Source organism: Nipponia nippon, unplaced genomic scaffold (assembly GCF_047370975.1).
Source record: "Nipponia nippon isolate SJK-2023a ecotype South Korea unplaced genomic scaffold, ASM4737097v1 scaffold_4, whole genome shotgun sequence".
Classification (NCBI taxonomy): domain Eukaryota; kingdom Metazoa; phylum Chordata; class Aves; order Pelecaniformes; family Threskiornithidae; genus Nipponia; species Nipponia nippon.
In genome coordinates, this window is record NW_028262358.1 from 17,770,815 (window position 1) to 17,789,550 (window position 18,736).

Sequence of the window (18,736 nt, forward strand, 5' to 3'; positions counted from 1 at the left end):
AGAAATATCGCCTGCATATGTGGAGAGTTGACACTATCTCAGTATTTGTTTTTGTTTGTTTTTTAAATAATTTCAGCACATTAGTCTCCTCTAGCTATAAACCACTGTAAAACACAATAAAGCTGCAGGATGCTGATACGCTAGTTTCGCAACTTTTGTCCCCCTCATCCTTTTCCATTTCCCCATAAATACACACTTTTATGCAGCTGGACTTTTGCACAAGCGCAGCATTTAGTAAACAAAACAGAACAAAACCAAACCCAATATAAAGGTCAATAAAACTATTTAGAAAAGGAAACTAGGGAAAAACCTATTATTGACCATTTTGAGAGCTGAGCAGCATCATGTTTTTACCGTAGTAGCTGAGTTTAGAAACAGATCAACAGTACAATCTCTTCAATTGTGAATTTAGTTAAAATTGTCATCTATTTTTTAATTAATTTCTGTAAACTTTGTGGTTTTCTGACCCCTTGGCTAGTTTCAGTCAAATTTGGCAAGGGAGCAGACCATATTAGAGACAAAGAGCTTGTGCAAGTATCTCATATGAAAAGCTCCACTAGGGAAAAAAAAATCGAAAAGGATCTGTCTTCCTCTGCTGTGAGAAAAGTAGGGAGAAAACAATTTTCAAACAAAGCGAGTGCCACACAGCAGGCACACACCGGCCAGTCAAGTCAGCACACGTGTGGCTCCAGCCCAGACGCAGCACGTCGCATCTCTTTCCCTCCCACAGGCCAAAAATAAGGTAGGAAGGCGGGATGGGGAGGGTAGGGAGAGGAGGAGGAGAGGAAACAGCAGCATTAGTATCTTGGGGAGAAGAAAGGAATGGCAAGGATACCATATTATAGACATTTAAGAAAGTATAGGATATGGAGATAGTGAAGAATTGGGGAAGACAATAATACACATGGCTCAGCAAAAGGCGAGCTTACTGAGAACCAGACTTTGTTTATTTAACAGCTTATGGAATTGTATGAAGTTCATCCTACCTCAGCAGACCACCTGCATCCCTGGGGAGAAAGGGAGTGGCACGTATTGGCAGAGGAAAAGACAGCCCTACAGAAGCTGTCACTGAAAAAGTGCCTGAAAAGGCTGCAAAGCACTCCAGTAAATTCCCTGCTTCGGGATTTTTGCGCTTAGCAGGAGCAGCAACTCGACAGAGCAAATCAACGCACATGCCTCCACCTCCCAAAACATACTGTAGGCTCAGAAGAAATTTAGTAAAACCTGGGGGCTGCAGCAGCTCAGCACACAGACACCGAAGTTCATCGCACCAGGTGTTGGCAGACCCAAGGGAACGGTCGCTGCCTGCATTTCAACACCCAGCACAGGAACACGCGCACGTCAGCTACCACCTTGTTCAAAGGCAGAAGGTATACTGGTGACCTGCGACATCGAAGGTACGCTCAACACAGCCCAGTAACGTCCCTGTTGTATTTAGCAGACACACGTAAGCTCTCTAATGGGGTATGTTTCACATTTCATTTCACGAACGCAGACATGGAATCTCAGTAGTTTATCCTACTTTTCCTGTTTTAGGGAGGGGGGGGTCAAAACAAACACCACATTAGTAATAAGATTTGTCATTCAGTTCCTTATCTTGCATCTCATTATTTCTCTGGCAACAGGAGTTACAGCATTTCCTTTATAAATCAGATATGCTGGACAGACTTATACCTGTTTACTTGCTAGCCACTATACATTACATAGATTACTGACTGCCAAAGCAAGCTCCTTTATCCAAAGCTCTGGGAGGCAGTAGATAGCCTGGGTAAGTTTGGTCAGCCTCCACGACAGTAAACAGTAATAACAGCTGAAACGGACTCTAGCTGTGCAACAACTTTGCAATGAACAGCTACGCAAGTCATCGTAATGGGGTAATAGCTCTTCCCCAGCTCCACAGTCAGATGCCAAGGCTGCCCGCCCCCAACCCTGCACCAGAGATGGTCTAGATTAGAGGCTTGTTTTATTCTACTTACATAGCATTTGAAAGAGCAGCCTATGCATTCCTGAAATTGCTACATTCACAGCATGTTTATTTTGTTATACAAACAATCCATATTTTATCATTTTACTCCTGTTGCACATTAAGAGCAGAAAATAGGATAAAGCATACTTTTCACAGCTTTAAGAAAAAAAAGTGCTATTGAGATATTAGATGGCTAATACAAACTTCGTTAATTGGAATTCTAGAATATCTTCACCTATGCTGAGGTTGCTTGCTTTAAGGAAATACCATACTGCTGAATTTGCAAGCACGGTAACTTAGCAGATCATCATAATTTCAACATGGAATTAGAAGTCCGTTTCAAAGTTTTATTAATTCACGTCATAAAAAAGTTACAGCAACTTCAAATATGTACAAACAGCCATAAAAACATTATGTTCAGTTATACAGGAGACAGTCTCGTTACAACATGGCTACAAAAAAATCATTATTTTCAATAAACCTCCCACAAGGGTAAAATAACCATTTAAGCACGTCTGCTCCAAAACCCTAGTAACAGCAGTTGTCAACTCATTTCATCATCATAAAAAAATAAAATCAGGAAGCAATAGTGAAGTTTGCTTACTTGAGTAAGATGGGGCATTTAAGATTTAACTCTCAACAAATAGGAAAAGTAGTAGCATGGTTACCAGTCTTGGCTGTTAAGAGTTTTAACAATCATTAAGAGAGCACAACTGCCTCCCTTTCAGCAGGAATCTTCTAAGAGTTAAGATCCATGCCTCCAATGTTTCTTTTGTCTTCTTGTTTGAATCTTACTGTGTCTTCAGCTGATTTAATTACGCGTTCAGCCCTCTATGCATTTCATTCATTTCCTTTACCTGGAGAGGAGGTAGAGGGACATGAACATTTGTGCCACTTCTGAACAGGAGACCCAAGAAGTCAATAGGACTTAACAACCCAGATTTTCATTAGCAAAGGGATTTTATGTAACACTACCAGAACAGAATGTGCCAAGACCACTGTAACACTTCAGGTTTATTATTAAAAAAAAAAAAAAAAAAAAAACACAAAAAAACAAACCAAAAACAACACAGCACTCTTTGGGGTGTGTGCAGGGAGCAGACTTTACTATTTAGCTACAACACCCTCCAGATGCCTTTACAAAAGGCTCTGCGCTTGCTGTGAAGCACCATGCACTAGTACCATTTGTTACAATTCCATCAGAAAGTAGCTCTTCAATAGAAACTGCAAGCTCCATGCAAATACCTCAAGCAAAGGTCTTCATGACAGAACAAGACTATCGGTATTTCCTGGAGGCTGTACAGCCCTTGCTATAGATATGTAAAATTAGTACTTGCTGTCAGCACTGCCCCCCACCCCTGGGAAATGCAGCAGATCATTGCAGGCAAATGCAGTTGCCTTTGAAACTAGTGCAGTACGAACCAGGTGAACTATGTAGAGATGAAAACTAGTTACAGAATTTGAATATTCAGTCTCCTTGAACACATCTGAAGCACCCAAAGCAAGCTTTTAACCTACAGCAAACTTAGGAGTTTCTGGATTCTGGCCCACCTCCTCCCCGCCCATATACCATAAACAGAAATTAATTACCTCTGCTTTCACGTACTTCCCTTTCCTCCTCCTCGTGAGGACCTGTAAGAGGACACAATAATTGTAAAGTTAAAGTTATGTCTAAGTCAAGACTTAATTTGGTTGTGACTTTAAAAGTCCAAACTTGAAGCTGTCCCTTCCCCATCCTTCCAAAGCGAGGTACATGAGAGGCTGCCCGTCAATCCCAACTACTTTAAGCCAGGAGACAAGGCAGATACTTTCTTCACCTCAGTGAGTTTTTCCTAATACTTTTGTTTTCCACACAACGCCCTTCAGTTGTAACCTGAAACAGTGACGGTACGTCCATCACCTCTTTCCCACCTCCCAAGTCTCAAAAAAGAAGCCAGTTTACAGCGGAAGACCGTTTCTGTCAGAGTCCAATTACCCTGGTACGTTATTTCCCAAAATATGCTGTTACCTGTTCTGCTTGGCAGCTTTGTTCGAACTTACCAGAACAACAATTGCAGCAACTATTGCTACTATCACTACTACAATAACAGCAATGAGGCCAGGAGTCAGAGACTTCATGGAAAACTCTGGTGGTATTTCATCAACATAGTAGACCACTGTCTTCTCAAAACTCAGCGCTTCATTACCAATGCTGATGTTTAGTTCATTATTATGAAAGATGGAGTCACGTTTCACCTAAGAACAGATAGGAAATAACTCATCTTGCTTTAGCCAGCACACAGTAAGACTACTAAACGCAACACAACATACACATCTCATCTTTGACAGACTTTGCCCTTTACACACTTACATCTTTTTCAAAGTAGTAGGCCACATCAGCTATATCCACATCTCCAGGAGATTTGTCTGTGGAATTTTGCTTCAAATCAATAGTAATGTAAGGTTTTTCATACTGCAAAAGAATATAGTGTGGTATTAAGAAGGGGCTAGTTTAAATCCAACTATCAAATACACAGCAAAATATTACGATCCAACTTGTAACCGCACATCCTGAATCAAGTTTATGGTACTTGTTCTCAAGCCAACTGTTTACAGTACGATTCAAACTCCACTTTTTTACTGAAGCAAAGTAAGAATTCATCTACAGACTGAGGGGAGGAATATGTAATTTCTCATTATTTCAGTTCAGATACAGCTATTTGCTAGCTGCTCAATAAGTGTCACTATTTTGAGAGCTTCTAATAAGACTCATGCTGTACTGCATTAGTCAGACAAGAGTTTTCAAAGTTATTCACAACAAAATAAAATTCTGATACTTTACTAAAAATTATGTGTCTCTTACCAGAACGCTACTTATATAGCGTCCATCCAGCATGTAACGACTGGTAATTACATCCTTGAAGAACCTGTAAGGATATTAAAGCCATAGCTGTTAAAAACAGTATTATTTTACACATCCATTTTCAGAAGCAGGGAAGACTAGTAGAATTGTTCTTTTTTCCTGCAGTCTCTCTGTGGTGAGTTGATCCCAGCTGGCAGCTAAACCCTCACCTAGTCTCTCACTCACTTCCCCCTACCAGGACTGGGAAGATAATCAGAAGGGTAAAAGCAAGAAAAAAAACCCTCATGGGTCAAGATAAAGACAGTCTAGTAAGTGAAAGGATTGGCTGGGGAAAATAAAAAACCCCTAAGTGACGCAAAAGCAATCACTCACCACTAGCAGATGGATGCCCAACGTATCTCCGAGCAATGGCAACTTGGGAAAAACTTCCCCCCAGATTTATTGCTGAGCATGACATTATACAATATGGGATCTCTCTTTGGTCAATTCGGGTCAGCCATCTCTGCTGTGTCCCTTCCCAACCTCTTCCCCACCCCCAACCTACTCATTGGGGCAGCAGAGTGAGAATCTGAGAAGGCCTCGACACCATGTAAGCCCTGTTCAGCAACAGCTAAAACATTCGTGACTTATCAACACTGTTTTGGTCACCAGTCTAAACCATAGTACCATACCAACCGCTGGAGAAAATTAACTCCATCCCAACCAAACCCAGTACGCTCTCATTATTATACTAGAGCTCTGTTAATTCCTAACAGTGAAGATGCACTTACTGAAAAATAAACACATACATAACTGAAGTGTTAGAGAGAAGAGTTGAACAGTTTTGAGAGTTTAGAAGAGAAGCTAGAGACTAGTAGCTTTTATTCGGAGGTGCGGGGTAGTGTCTAATAGCTACAAGCCCATTTTTCTTGCTGTATGATCTCTGACAGAGAAGTAGGATTTTATTTTAGCCAAGAAGTAGCTAAACTGTTGTTTTTCTGCTGCTGCAGTCCCTATGCCATCTTTGTCAGTTTACTTTTTGGGCAGTTTCACCTTATTACCTTCCATTTCCTTCAGTATATTGACTTGATAAAAAAAAAAGTAGCTATCAGTTTTAAATGGAAGTGAATCTCGTTAGCTCTTAATTTATTTCCAATAAAAATCAAAGCAATTCTATGAAGGATCTGTAGGTCACTTCTAAGGTGCCTTAGAAAGAGTTCACAGATTTGACAATGCTTTTAAACAATTGTTTAGAAATACGCTACATATCTAGTAGCACATACAGAGATTGCCATGACATCTTACTATCACCACTTACTTCTTTAAAGATTCAGCGTTCAGAGGAGTGTTTCTCTCAGCATGTTTCATTTCAATGATGATCCACCTGAAGTAATAAGTAAATACAATGAATATTCAAAGCATGTGCATGTAACACCACATACTAAAAACCTAACCCCAGGGAAAACAACAGAGCAGTGAGAGGAAAACAAAGCAAGCCCCCTCAAAAACACTTCAATGTCTCCTTGTTTCTGAAGAAAAAAAAAAAGTGGTAATCAAGTGTTTATTACTCCATCTTCATTCATCCCCAGCCCATCATTCATACAAATAAATCCTCTACAGCACAAAACCTAATACAGGAATGTTTTCGTGTCACAGCACACCCTGTTGGAAGACTTACGTCGTTCTGACTAATTGATTGCACTTCAAGTCTGCATCATGTTTGTCAGTTCTTCTAACACCAGCTGTATTCACACACCAACAGGTGGTTCCATTGCACTGCTTCGCCTTGAAAACACCAGTATTTTCACACTCTGGATCATAAAGGCCATCAGTATCTTCAAATGCATCTTTTGGTTTCTCACGACGACCTGATTTTGAGCCTGTCATTTCTGCTTTCATCAACAGGCATTTTGAGGTCACTAAAAATAACCAGAAAGTCACATTATGCAGCACGTTTAAAACAGAGCTCTTAGTCTGCAAAAGCACAAGGTTACGTCAGAAGCAACTCGATTTGGAGCCATTACAAGGAAGATCGGGTGCCTAACACGTAGGTGGTGCGGAAAGTCAACACAACTGCGGTACATCAGCTTCTGAAGCCAAACGCCTAAGAGGTCCAGCCACCTTCAATTTCCTTCAGCCAGAGGATCATTTACAGCTTAGCTGAGCTCGAACCAAGAGTAAGGTCCTGAGACAAGGCTCTCTGACCTCTAGATTTGTAGAGGTCACGATACGTGCGTTGAAGGAAGCTAAAAATTAATCTTTGAGAAACTCTTGCCGTTAGAGGCTGAATATTAAGGAGGCTGGGGGAGCCTGCGTCAGGATAAGCGTACGCACGCCCACACTAGTTACGCAGGAGGAATCCCAAACGCTTATCTTCCATTGCCAGTTGATCTGGAAGACCAGGAAGCAGCTCTCCTTCCTTACTACCGTGATTTGCCGGGAACTCCATGCTCATCTTCGCGTATTCCCTTGCGTTTAGCTGGCACTTCTCCTCACCGCCCCGTACCAGAGAACGCGCCCAGGCCAAGCCGCGGCCGACACGCGTGCTTTACTCACGGGTGTTGCAGTTCACAGACACGCCGGAGCCAACCGAGTCGCACCAGCAGACGCCGTCCACCAGCCTGCAGTTGGAGACGCGCTTGTTCTTCTCGCAGATACAGGCTGGAAGAGAAGCGCGGCTGTGAGGGCGGGCGGGCAGCCGAGCACCCCGGGGCACCGGCCGCCCGCTGCTCCGCGGGCGGGGAAGAGAAACAAAGCCGCCCCTGGCCGGCCGGGTATGAGGTACCCGTGCCCCACCGCTTCCCACCTCGCCACCCACCCTTCCCTAGAGAAGGGCGGAAACGTCCTTCGCGACGCCCGGGCTGCCCGAGGGCCCTTCCCGCGGGCTGCCGGCCCCCTCCGGCCGAGGACAAAGGGGCGCGGAGGCCGGCCGGCCGCCCCTGCCCCCTCCTCACCTTCCCGCCCGCGGGGCGGCCCCTCCCCGCCCGCCAGCGGCCCCGCGCCCCCGGCGGAGAGGGGGCGCCATTTTGTGGCGCCGCGCCGAGCGGAGCGCCCAGCGGGGCGGCCGGGCGGGCGGCGGAGGGCGAGAGGGGCCGCGAGACAGGGTCACCGGGCAGGGGAGCGCGGCTGCGGGGGGTGGAGCGCGGGGCGGACAGAGGGGTGCGGGCACTCACGGCTCTGCTGGGCGCAGGCGGCGGCGCAGAGGAGCAGCAGGAGCGCAGCCCCGCAGAGCGGCTTCATGGCTGGGGCCGGCGGCGGGGCGCGGAGAGGCCGGGGAAAAGTCCTTTGAGGCGCGGGCGGAGGAGACGGAGCGGTGCGTACGCGGCGGGGAACCGATGTGAGCCGCCCGACAGGTTCCGCAGGTGGTGGTGGCTGCGCCGCGCCCTCCCGGCTCCGGTTACACCTGGGACGGGCAGGAGGGGGCGGCGGTGGCGGCTCCTCCTCCCCGGGCAGCCGGGCGCGCAGTTAAACCGCCGCCGCCCCTTCCCCCCCGCACCTGGGCGAAACTGGATGGGGCAGGGCGGGTCCCCGCTCCCGCCCGGCCCGGCCCAGCCCAAATATGGGCTCTTCCGCAGGGCTGGGGAGGGGGAGCGGCGGCCGAGGGGCGTCCCGAGGTGCGGTCGGTCCTGGTAAAGGGGCGGTGAAACCTCCCCGCCTGCCCTGGAGGGGCGGGGGTGTCGTGGAGGGGCCGGCGGCCGGCCCCGCCGTCGAAGAGAAACTGTTAGTCACCGGGGGAAGCCCCCGGGCGTGTTTGCTTTGCGGGGCAGGGGGGCCGCCCCGCACGGTGGCACAGGGGCCGGGGGAGCAGAGCCGGCTTCTCGCCTGGCTTGGGCCTTCCCGCCGCCGCCGCTGGCCTTCCGAGGGCCGGAACCGCGGGGAGGCCTGCCCGCCGGCAGCCCCGGGGGTGGCCGGCCCCGAGGTCTCTGCCCTGGCCTTGTGGCCGCCGGGCCCTGCCTCTCCTTTCCCTCAGGAGGGAGGCGGGGGGTGTTTTCCCTCCCCTCTGCGGGCAGGCGGCCACGGATCCCTCCCGCAGTCCGCTCTCGGCACGCTGAGAGCCTGTAATAAATATTCACGCTCTATGGTTAGTTCTGTTCACATCCAGTGGTGCCCTTTGAACTACCTCATGAGGACTTAGTCTTTAAAATAAATCCTGATAATCCCTCAGTTAACTTAAGAAAAAAACAGAACACCTATCTGTGTAGAAGAAACTATTTTTTAAGGATCTTTCTGCTATTTTTTTTTTCTTTTCTAAAATGCACACTAGGTCGCTCTGCCATAGGACTGCTCTGAAGAGAGTCGCTTCTGGTGCTGCAGTATCCGCACTTCCTTGTTCAGAAAAATGTGGTCTTTGGGGCTTTGTCTCCGAGCAGCAGAGCTTTGTGGGAACCTATAAAATGGCAGGCAGTGCCAGCGCCCTGCAAGGTTGCCGCAGGTTTTAAAATGGCTTTCCAAAGTGGAAAAGTAATGCCAAAATGGAAGACAAAAGATGGGTATGGTAGACGGAAAATATTTTCTGAAGCTTTTTTTGAGTTTATTAATTCAGTTAAAAACATATGCGTAGATCTTTCTGAAAGATATATTAGTGTCCTAGAAAAACAAGTCATTTTAGTACAGGAGAAAACCAGAATGACATCTCTCTCAGTCTGTTCCTGCATTTATGAGAAATGCATGAGTTTCCAAAGGCTTGAAACTTCCTCTTTCCAGCATTTGCTGTACAATAGAAACTTGTTGCGGCTTTTGTATGCGCAGACCTCAGTTAATGAAACTGTTTGAAACCTTTGCATGTTCTAAAATGTATGTGCAGGTTAGCTATCTTTGTGGTTTTGTCTCTGTGCGCAGCTGTGTTTGTGTTGTATCACTGGTTTTGTCTTTACTATTGTCTACAGTGCCCTGCTGCTCTCAGGTAGGTGCTGTCTCGGATGGGTCTCAGTTAAATGACTTTTTTGGGTCTGCTCCTGGTACAGTCCAAATTAGAGTTTTGCAGCGTTTATCTTGACTCTTCTTGCAGTTTTGTGTGGCTTCTTAACACTCTTCTGATACTTGTCAAAGACTCAAGAGCATGATCTTAGCCGTGTGAAAACTTTGGAAGATTTTAAAGTCTCAGATATGGACTTCTCGCATTGCTGCTGTCAAATGATGGCATTCTTCAGAAAGATGAGCAGGATCAATAGGCTCAGAAATGCCTGCCTTCTTGTAAAGCTCATTTTCTGTGTAAATGTACTGGTTTGTTGAAGATGAGAAGAGTTAACGCTGTTGTTACCAAATTGCCAAACTGAACTACGTAAGCCTTGATAATGTGTTGAACAGTACATTTTATGATCGGCTTTTGCCTTTTTTAATATGTAGATGTAGAAGAACAGAACAGGCTGGGTACGTGCTAATCCTCGTTCTCCTGGCCCTTGTTCTGTGTAGGTAAACCTCTGTGCCTGGTTTTAAAAATCCAAGCCTTAGTCTGCAGTCTTGAAACCTCACAGTGGCTACTACTGAAAGTAGCACTGTCTCTTCAATGACCTACAAATACTGGACGGGTCTTTGCTGTCAGTATACAAAAAATAGCTGTAACCTTTAGTGTCTAAGGGTTGAATGGTCTCAGGGTATTTGTGTGGACTAAAGAAGCCTGTTAGAGTGTGTTTTGGGTTTTTACTATGACACATTATATTTTCCTTGAACTGTTAGCTATTACCTATAGAAAGCCATACCATAACTGTGGTGCAAAGATAGGTGCATCATGTTGCATTTTGTAGTACAGCATTTAATTTGGCTCCAATTTGCAGGAGCTAATAAAGAGCTTGTTATCTGTCATTTCCCCAGGTTTCCAAATCGGAAGAAATTCTTGTGGAACGTTGCTCAGTATTTTAGAAGCAGAGAGAGTTGCTCTACACAATGTCATTCTCCAGCAAAGCAATGGAAATGAGGGACCATTCACAACAGTGTTAGTGTTACCCTCTTTACAGGTTATTTTGACGGAAGCCTCTCCGTAGAATCAAAGCTAGTGAAGCAGGCATATGGTTAAAAAGATAAAAGGGCCCAAATATCAAAGTAGCTTCATTACACAGATACCTTGGCGTCTAGGGGGTTGGAAGGCAGTGTCTTTTTTGTACCTTTTGTGGCAATAGGTAACTCTGTGCTGGAATACGTAACATTATTCGATGGCTATTCTATATGAACTTTCCTCAGTGTACAGCTCTAAAGGTAAGGCCTTGCTTGTTGGTTATAAACAGGGTAATATTATCAACTGTTGGAGATACTTCCTCTTATCAAATAGCTGAGTGCTGATTAGGCAGTGCAGTGTAGGCTAGTTGTGGTTTACACTTATTAAAGCATAATTACAGCTCAGACAAATGATAATTTAAATGCTACGAGCACATTACTGGCTCTGTCATATAGCAAAAAGAAGAAAAGTTTTGAACACCAGGGCCTAGAGAATATGTAAACTTACATTTGGAAAATTCATGTATTTTTCAGCTTTTGCTCTGTAATTTCCATCTGCTCCAGATCTGTTTGGAGAATAAAGTTCAGTTCACTAAAGTATTCAAGAGCCGGTGACGCCAGTGGGAGGTTTTCTGTTGACTTCAGTGAACCGTGGATCAGATCCAAGGAGATAAATCCAGCTCTTTCTGAAGTCAGGAAGAATTAGTGGGATCTGGCCTAGGTCTTTGTGAGGTCATTTCCAGGTCTTCCCTAGAAACTGGGTGCGTGGCTTGTGATACTCCCCAGGCACAGAAAAAGGACAAAATCTGCTTTCAGGGAAAGTTGCGAGGATGTATGAGTCACTCCTGAAGTATCAGGAAACGATGCAGGGTGGGGCTGTGACATGCACTGTGGTCAGCAGATCAGAGAGATGAGTGGAGAGAGCATGATCGGTGCCATCAGAGATGTGGCAATCTAGCTCTACCTGAGATTCTTCAGAGCCTGCAAACCTGATCGGTTTTGGGTGTACCCTTCTGAAGATAACCAAAGTCTCATCCCTAGAAAATAGGCCATGTATTATACCAAATGGCAAAACATAGTCTTACTAGTGTTTTCCCAACAGAAATAATGACTTTCGAACATTCATGATGACTTTTAAATGGTTAAGGCTGACAAAGTTAGAAACAACCAGAAACAGTCTTACGCTCAAAAGTGCCAACAGTTTTTTTGGACAGTAGACATTGCTCTATACATTATCTATATTTTAGACTTGCTCAGGAACTTAGTACAGTTTTGGAATGTTTGGGTACAACTATTTTTGCAGACTATACCATTTGCATAGAATGAAGCCTTGAAAGCACTGTAGGAAGAGGACAATATTGAAAAATTATATAGAGTATCTTGTCCATGATGTGTTTCTGATGATTCCATGCCTTCACAAACCGATGTATGCTGCTGCTCAAAGAAGTGTAGTAAAACTGGTGCTTCTGCGTATTTTATTTTTCCTGCAGGTTTGAAAAACACTACATAACAGGTAAGTAGTATTGTTGATTGGAGTAATGAGAACATTTGGAGTCATGGAGGGCTTAAATGTTTTGGCCGTATGGAGCTGGTCAAATATAGAGCCAATAAGAAAAGAAATGAACAATTGTGCCTTTCTGCTAGACTGAGTGTCTAGCTACTTCTGAACACTGTAAAAAAGCTAGTTTACACGTTTTGTTTATTTTTGGCCCGTTTCTTGATCATGACTTTTTTTTTCCTTGAGTAATAACACAGTTGCTGTATTTTGCTGAAATTGCCATGCAGACTGGAGATGGAAATGAGTTCAGAGGCAGTGGCAACACTCATGAAGCTGTCCTCGGCTTCAGAAGCCCACAGCTTGGTTCTCTCAGGCTGGAGACCTTTGACCCCGAAAGTAAGAGTATCTACCAAGAGGTAAAGGGCTATTGGTTCCGAGGTTCATAAAACTAGACAGGGTGTAGCCACAGGAGAGAAATGCTCATGCAATTAATGCATGTTCTATTTGCGTCTTTGAGGATTATAGAAACCAACCCATCTGATATGTTGTGGCATCCTCACCCCCCTGCCAGGGCTTAGTCTTAGCTCCAGTGGGTGGGGTCAGTAACAGGCTTGTCATCCCTGTCTGTACGTACCTGAAAATGCGTCTCCGTGGCTCCTATACCTACAGCATTTTTTTAGAACGTCTATTGTCAGCATTCAAAGCTGCTTAAAATGCGCAGCATTAGGTGTAAAAAAATTAATAACTCTTCATCCAGACTACTTCGTAGCAGATGGGCAAGCATATTAATTTCATACTGTGCCCAATCCCTCAGAACGCTTGCTGGTTTCACATGGTTTGGAAAGGGCTCAGAGGAAAACATGGGATCACAAGTTGTAGTAAGAGAAGCTGCGTTTACACTAAAATTGTTTCAATTCTGGCATCTAAGATACTTCTTTTTGCCCTTTTAGCCATTCTCTGTGAAAGAAGATACAGATGGAACTTTGTCAAAACACTTGTTAAAAACTGTTTGAGAGTGTCCTAAATAGTTTTTAACATGTTTTATCGCATGACAACATCTCTGCGCTGTGGACAGAACCAAAGCAGATGGTTTTACAGACAGATAGTTGTCCCGTCTCTCAGTATGGTGTTATCAGAAGGCACATTAAGTACTTTTCTCACAACCTGGAGGTGTCTGCCATTAAATTTGCTTGTCTCCGACTTGGCTATATATACAGGTCGCTACAAGGCGAGCTAGGGTGTGGATTTACAGTATGTCAGGTAACCCACAGTAACAACCTGTGGACACAGCTGTACCCAGCAGTAAGCATGGACATGTATTGCTCAGTGTAAACAGGGTCACAGCGTGCACACAGGCAGTTTCCACGGAGCAACTCGCATGCTGGAAATCCCCACCCACTCTTGCCTCACTCCGATCTGTGTGTGTAGTCATACCCCAAGCAAAGGTGAATAAATACACCCATGAGCTGAGCAGAAAAACTGCATCCCACAAACACCGTTTAGTGCAACACAACGGACGGCAGAGTGGGGTTAAGAGAGCTAGGTGTTCCATAGCTCACAGAATGGTTTTTTTTTTTCCTCACTGAAATAAATTGCTTTTATGTTGTAACTACTTTCCTAGTTCATGAGTTTCCCTTATTTTTTCAGTTAGCAATAGCTGTTACCAAAGTTCATCTGTTTCTCTTTGCACTTTAATTTACAGCCCTTGTACTAGTCATTTTATTGCTTCAGCCTCTGAGTGAGAGAACTTTTACAACTTGTGATTACTGAACTCGGAGAAGCAAGCTTTTTGACCTGCCTGGGGTAATTATAGAGCCCATTGCTTCTTGGGAGGGGCGTTCAATGTTTAACAAACTGTGGCAACTCTAACTGTGTGGAGCCTGGACCAGTGGATGGGAGTGGAAAAAAAAAATTCCAGACTCTTTCCAGCTTACATTTTAACTTGTCTGGTTTTAGTCTCCAAAGGGCTGTCCTTGAAGTTCTGCCTTCCCACTCTTGAACTTGATGCTGTTCCTTTCTTAGCAGTTATGAGGGGATTGGAGCCAATCTATTTGCATATGAAAATAATTTTCCCTTCAGAAATGATAGGTACATTACTCTTGATTAATCCTTCCATGGGGTGAGGCTTCTGCATGCCGTGCCATCAAAATAAGGCTCTTGACAGTAGAGAAATTGTCCCGTTGCAATTACTACTATTGTTTCATATTATAGGGGCTGTGGTCACGGACAAAGATTCAATTGTGTTCAACAGTTTAAAAACAGAGAATAGACACCCTGTGTTTGAAAGAGTTAGTGATCTGTATTCTGTGACCAGTAAACTGAAAGGTAAATCTAAACTTCGGAATTAGAAAACGAGATGAGAAAGATTTGATGCAATTTACACGTTTTGCCCAGTTAATCATAAGCCAGCTAGCTAAGAGATTGAAGGCTCCCACCTGTTCTTCGTGCACTCAAACAGGTATTATTTAAGAAATGCTGAACTTGCCTTCAGGAAAAGAATTAGGACGTTATTTTGAAAGTGCCAAAGTGTTTCTACTTTTTATCTCCCTAGATAAAAAGATATATTTCCTGCATAATAAGTTGCTTAGATCTTTTGTGGTTTTGTGTGCTACTGTGTACGTATACATTACATCAGCGAGACCATGCATGTGTGTTATTCACTAGACGTGAATGGAATATTTTCAGCTAATGTGATTTTATAAAAATGGTTTTTTAAGTAAAATTCTTGAAGTTTTATTGGTGCAGCTAGATCTTCATCGCCAAGACTTTTGAAGTCTAGGGTTTGCTAGTTGTTTCTGAGAGGAAAGAGGAGAAAAATACAAGCAGAAGAGTTTGCGTTTTCCCAACGCGCATGCAGGCAATCCAGTCCCTCTGCACAGGCGCAGTACCCCGGCAGTGCCCTGGGCACGGCCGACACACACCTGCTCCGTGCTCCTGCACCTGTGGTTCGGGAAGCCTGGTGCTCTTGGCAGCTGAAACAAATGGCTCCAGGGTCATGGTGGTGTAGAGCAGTCCTGCTTATTACTGCTCTTTGCACAACGCAGTATGAAGAAACAGCGTGGGCATAGCTGGGTAACAAATAACCATGGTTATTACATACTCGCCAATGCAAAATACAGTCTCTAGTGGCTTTAAAAAGTTAGAACATGGTGGGTGACGTCAGAAGGTTCAAAAAAACACTTAAAGGAGTACTGTACAGTTCATCTCCTTTCCCTTGACTGTAAACTATGCATTTGAATTTTGAGTTACTGATGTTGAGAGATACATCTTTCATCACTTGCCATTTTGTGACATGATGGTGAAGGCCTAGTCTATCTCATCTATTTATTTTGACAAAGTAATCAGAACTCTTCAGGTAAGACTGCTTCATTTCATTTACAACCAGCACAGAAGTGCCAATCCTTAAAAATAAAGGCTTCCACTGTCTGCTTGGAATCAGTTAAGTTCACAGAGGATATATAAGTCTATTTGCAGTAGAAATGAACAGCAAGTTCAAACTTAAGTCCCCTGTACTCTACGTAGATTTTCTGCTGCAGAGTACTTGGCTGTTTTGAAGTATGCAGAAGCAGCATGTTTGAACATGCACTGTGTTTGCTGGCAGCCTTCACATTCTTTTACCATTTGCTGTATTAATCTGGTCAGTACACTTCTTGTTCACTACATAATTGCCAAATGATTTTTTTTCTTCTAGTGCCTGAATTTCTCAGTACCTGAGAATAACTACAGTTGTTCTTGGACTTCAGTATTAGAAAACCCTGCTGTATGCTTGGAAGTTCTTTTCAAGTAAACAAAGCTGAAAACAATCTTCCTGTCCATTCATCCATCAATGACATAAACTTCAGTGGCACTGGACCATTTGTAGTTCTAATCACACTGTACCATTTGTCAAAAGCAAGGATTTAGCTGTAAGGCGCCTTCCCGGTATCCTCACTTGCTACCTCAAGCGGCAAACAGGTAAGCCATATTCAGTCTGTTATGCTTAGTCCCAGCCCAGGCACCATGGTGCCGTAACAATTTGTTTCACACAACTCATCTAAATCCTTACTCTCTCTTCCCACGTAAAAAACAGGTTTCTGGTGATAGATGTGGGTTCAGGTGGTTTATCTGTTCCTTTTTAATTTAGTGAAACTTGTGTGACTTGCTACACCCTTTATTCTGAAAGAGTTAACCACATGTCCAGAGTTTGCTTTTAGATGAATGCTTCAGTTTCGTTATGGTCTTTAGGAACAGAGCTCTCAGCCTGCATGCATTTCATCTAAAACATTTTTGATTGAGAGGCTGGGTTCCTCCCGACAAGGTCAGGAGTCATCTCTAGAGGGAAGATAGCCTTCCCCTGCCCCCCGACCCCCATTTCACACTCTGCAATAAGTAGGAAAAGTCTATAATTGAAAAATAGGTATTTTATTATGAATGATGATCTGTATTTAGAAGAACCAATGGTTCTTCTTCATGACTGACTTTGAAAAGAAATACCAGGTGTTCTTGCTATGGTACTTCATAACAACATAACTTCATAAACAACAAAAAAAAGTTCACTGGAATGGATATCAGAGGCCAAAGGCATTTGTTTTTCTACCTTTCATATTCCTAAATATGAAAAAAAGAAGTATGTATATCCTAAATATAATTTATTGAAATTACTAGCCCTGTGTTTTTCTTCAGTGATGCTTAATCTACCTGTAAACAACTCAATCACTGAAAAATTTTAAGTCCTTTTTTTATTTAAAGGAAGCAAACTGCTCTGCAGCTGCCTTTTTGGACCAGCTACTGGGTACCTATGTAACTATATATCTCATATAATTGAGTTCCAGTGCATTTATGGATTTTTTTTTTTTTTCAAAAATAAGGTTTTTTTTAAGAATCCCAGGTCTTTCAAACCCAGGTCTTATTAATTTTGTGTATCTATCTATCTATATACACACACAAAGATCAATTCAAACTGTGATAACATATAAAGATGAAGAGTAGCTAAGTTGATTTAATGTCCACCTATAGGAAGGATTAGGAATAAAGGACATGAAATCCAGTGTGCTAGACGAGACAAATGTCCCATTGTCTCAGTTTAAATTCCTTGTGGTGAAACAGTGCCCCCTGATGTCCAGCGAGCTACCTGGAAATCAGAAAACTATATTCTTCCAGATACTCTTGAATGAATTGTTCAACCTTCTAAAAGCTGCAGTTAATAACAGGCAAAGTTGAGAACCAGTTAAATCCACTATGTCATGCAGAGGATTTAGAGTCAGGTGAAGTTCAGTTTCCTTATCGTCACTGTGTTCAGGCATCAACCTTTCCACGCTGATGTTTTTTCATGATGTTTCCAAGATGAATCCTTGAGTCATCCCCATCTCAGCAATCCTACCTCAGTCTGTAGAGTCCAGCAAGGAAAGAAAGGTAAAGCTGCAGACGTTCTCACAGCTTTTTCTCACAACTTTGGTTTTCTCAGAGTCTCAGCCAAGGTTATGCAGCTGGTCTGTACCAGAGCAGAGCCCTGGGTCCTGGGAGGTAGGGGACAGAACAGCAGGGGTTAAAGAGTCACAACACGTGTTGAATAACTTGATTATAACAGATCTTTGGGGAAAAAAAAAAATCTTTTAATATTTCATTGCAGAACCACCAGCTCAAAAAAAAATATTTTAGAAAGGGGAGTGTTACAGGAAAAAAAACCCATACAAACCCTGGAAAGCTCTGTGTGGATAAAGATCTACGTTGTAAGCCACTTTTTATCGATAAGCCAAGGAATACAAATGTGTAGATGTAAAGAATAAGAATGCATGCACTTCACAATTATCATTGCAGTTTTATGTTTTGCAGTAGGGCAAAAAAATGACAGAAGCTTGTTTCCTAGTCTGAATGGTTTAGAGAGTTATATGGAAGCTTCTGTAACTTTTCTTTGTTTTCTGCAGTTATCAAATGAATGGTAATTAATTGAAGAGCGCTTTGAGTTCCTTAGATGAAAAGTATTATCAAAAATAAAGAACAATTTAATGCAGGGTAACTCAACCTGAACACGTTTATGAAGAGAGGACCCCAAACAGACTTTTGCCCAACTGGTGTATTTGGTACTCTCTCTGCCCCGCTGCCAAGTTTCCCGATTTCAGCCTATTCCATACAGAGACGTTGTTAGTTCATACATTTACCACTTCCTTTCTCTCTCTGGAGTACACGATCAGAAACTTGATATGACCTTTCCCTGAATACGCTCACTAACTCAGAGCATCTAAATAAAAGTATCTAGCAAATGATTAATAAAAGATGAGGAAGGAGTAAAAAGGCCTCTCTTCGCATTACCATAACCAATGAGACCAGTTACACTTTAATTGGCCTGTACAGGACGAAACCATGAAATGGGATATATTTCTTGCCATCTTCCTGGAATACAGCTTTAGCTTTTGTAACAAAAGACAACAGTAAGATTTCACACTGAATCTTAGTAGTGAAGGGAGTTTTTAATTCTTGATATTGCATTTCAATAGACTGCCTTGGACCAACTGCATACTACATGCATTAATTGCTTCTGTGG

The 18,736-nt window shown here is 43.4% G+C and overlaps 2 protein-coding genes across 15 annotated transcripts in view; one reads left to right on the plus strand and one right to left on the minus strand.

The window, feature by feature from the left end:
• Window positions 1-2,299: 2,299 nt before the first annotated feature.
• EPCAM (epithelial cell adhesion molecule) lies at window positions 2,300-8,261 on the minus strand. The gene is made up of 9 exons (XM_087774316.1): window positions 7,961-8,261; window positions 7,344-7,448; window positions 6,466-6,706; window positions 6,106-6,171; window positions 4,809-4,872; window positions 4,317-4,418; window positions 4,007-4,201; window positions 3,557-3,598; window positions 2,300-2,823 (listed from the first exon to the last, which is right to left on the minus strand). Exons 1-9 carry the CDS (start codon window positions 8,025-8,027, stop codon window positions 2,782-2,784), a joined length of 924 nt encoding a protein of 307 aa, XP_087630442.1. The 5' UTR covers window positions 8,028-8,261; the 3' UTR covers window positions 2,300-2,781.
• A 299-nt stretch (window positions 8,262-8,560) lies between these two features.
• SPDYA (speedy/RINGO cell cycle regulator family member A) overlaps window positions 8,561-18,736 on the plus strand; it is a 28,515-nt gene continuing 18,339 nt past the window's right edge. For 4 of the 14 annotated variants that reach the window (XM_087774304.1, XM_087774302.1, XM_087774306.1 and 1 more), the window contains exons 1-2: window positions 8,561-14,019; window positions 14,173-16,170. The gene's annotated coding sequence lies outside the window, so the exon portion shown is untranslated. The remainder of the gene's footprint in view (window positions 14,020-14,172; window positions 16,171-18,736) is intronic. The other 10 variants (XM_087774303.1, XM_087774301.1, XM_087774305.1 and 7 more) reach the window with 10 other exon arrangements.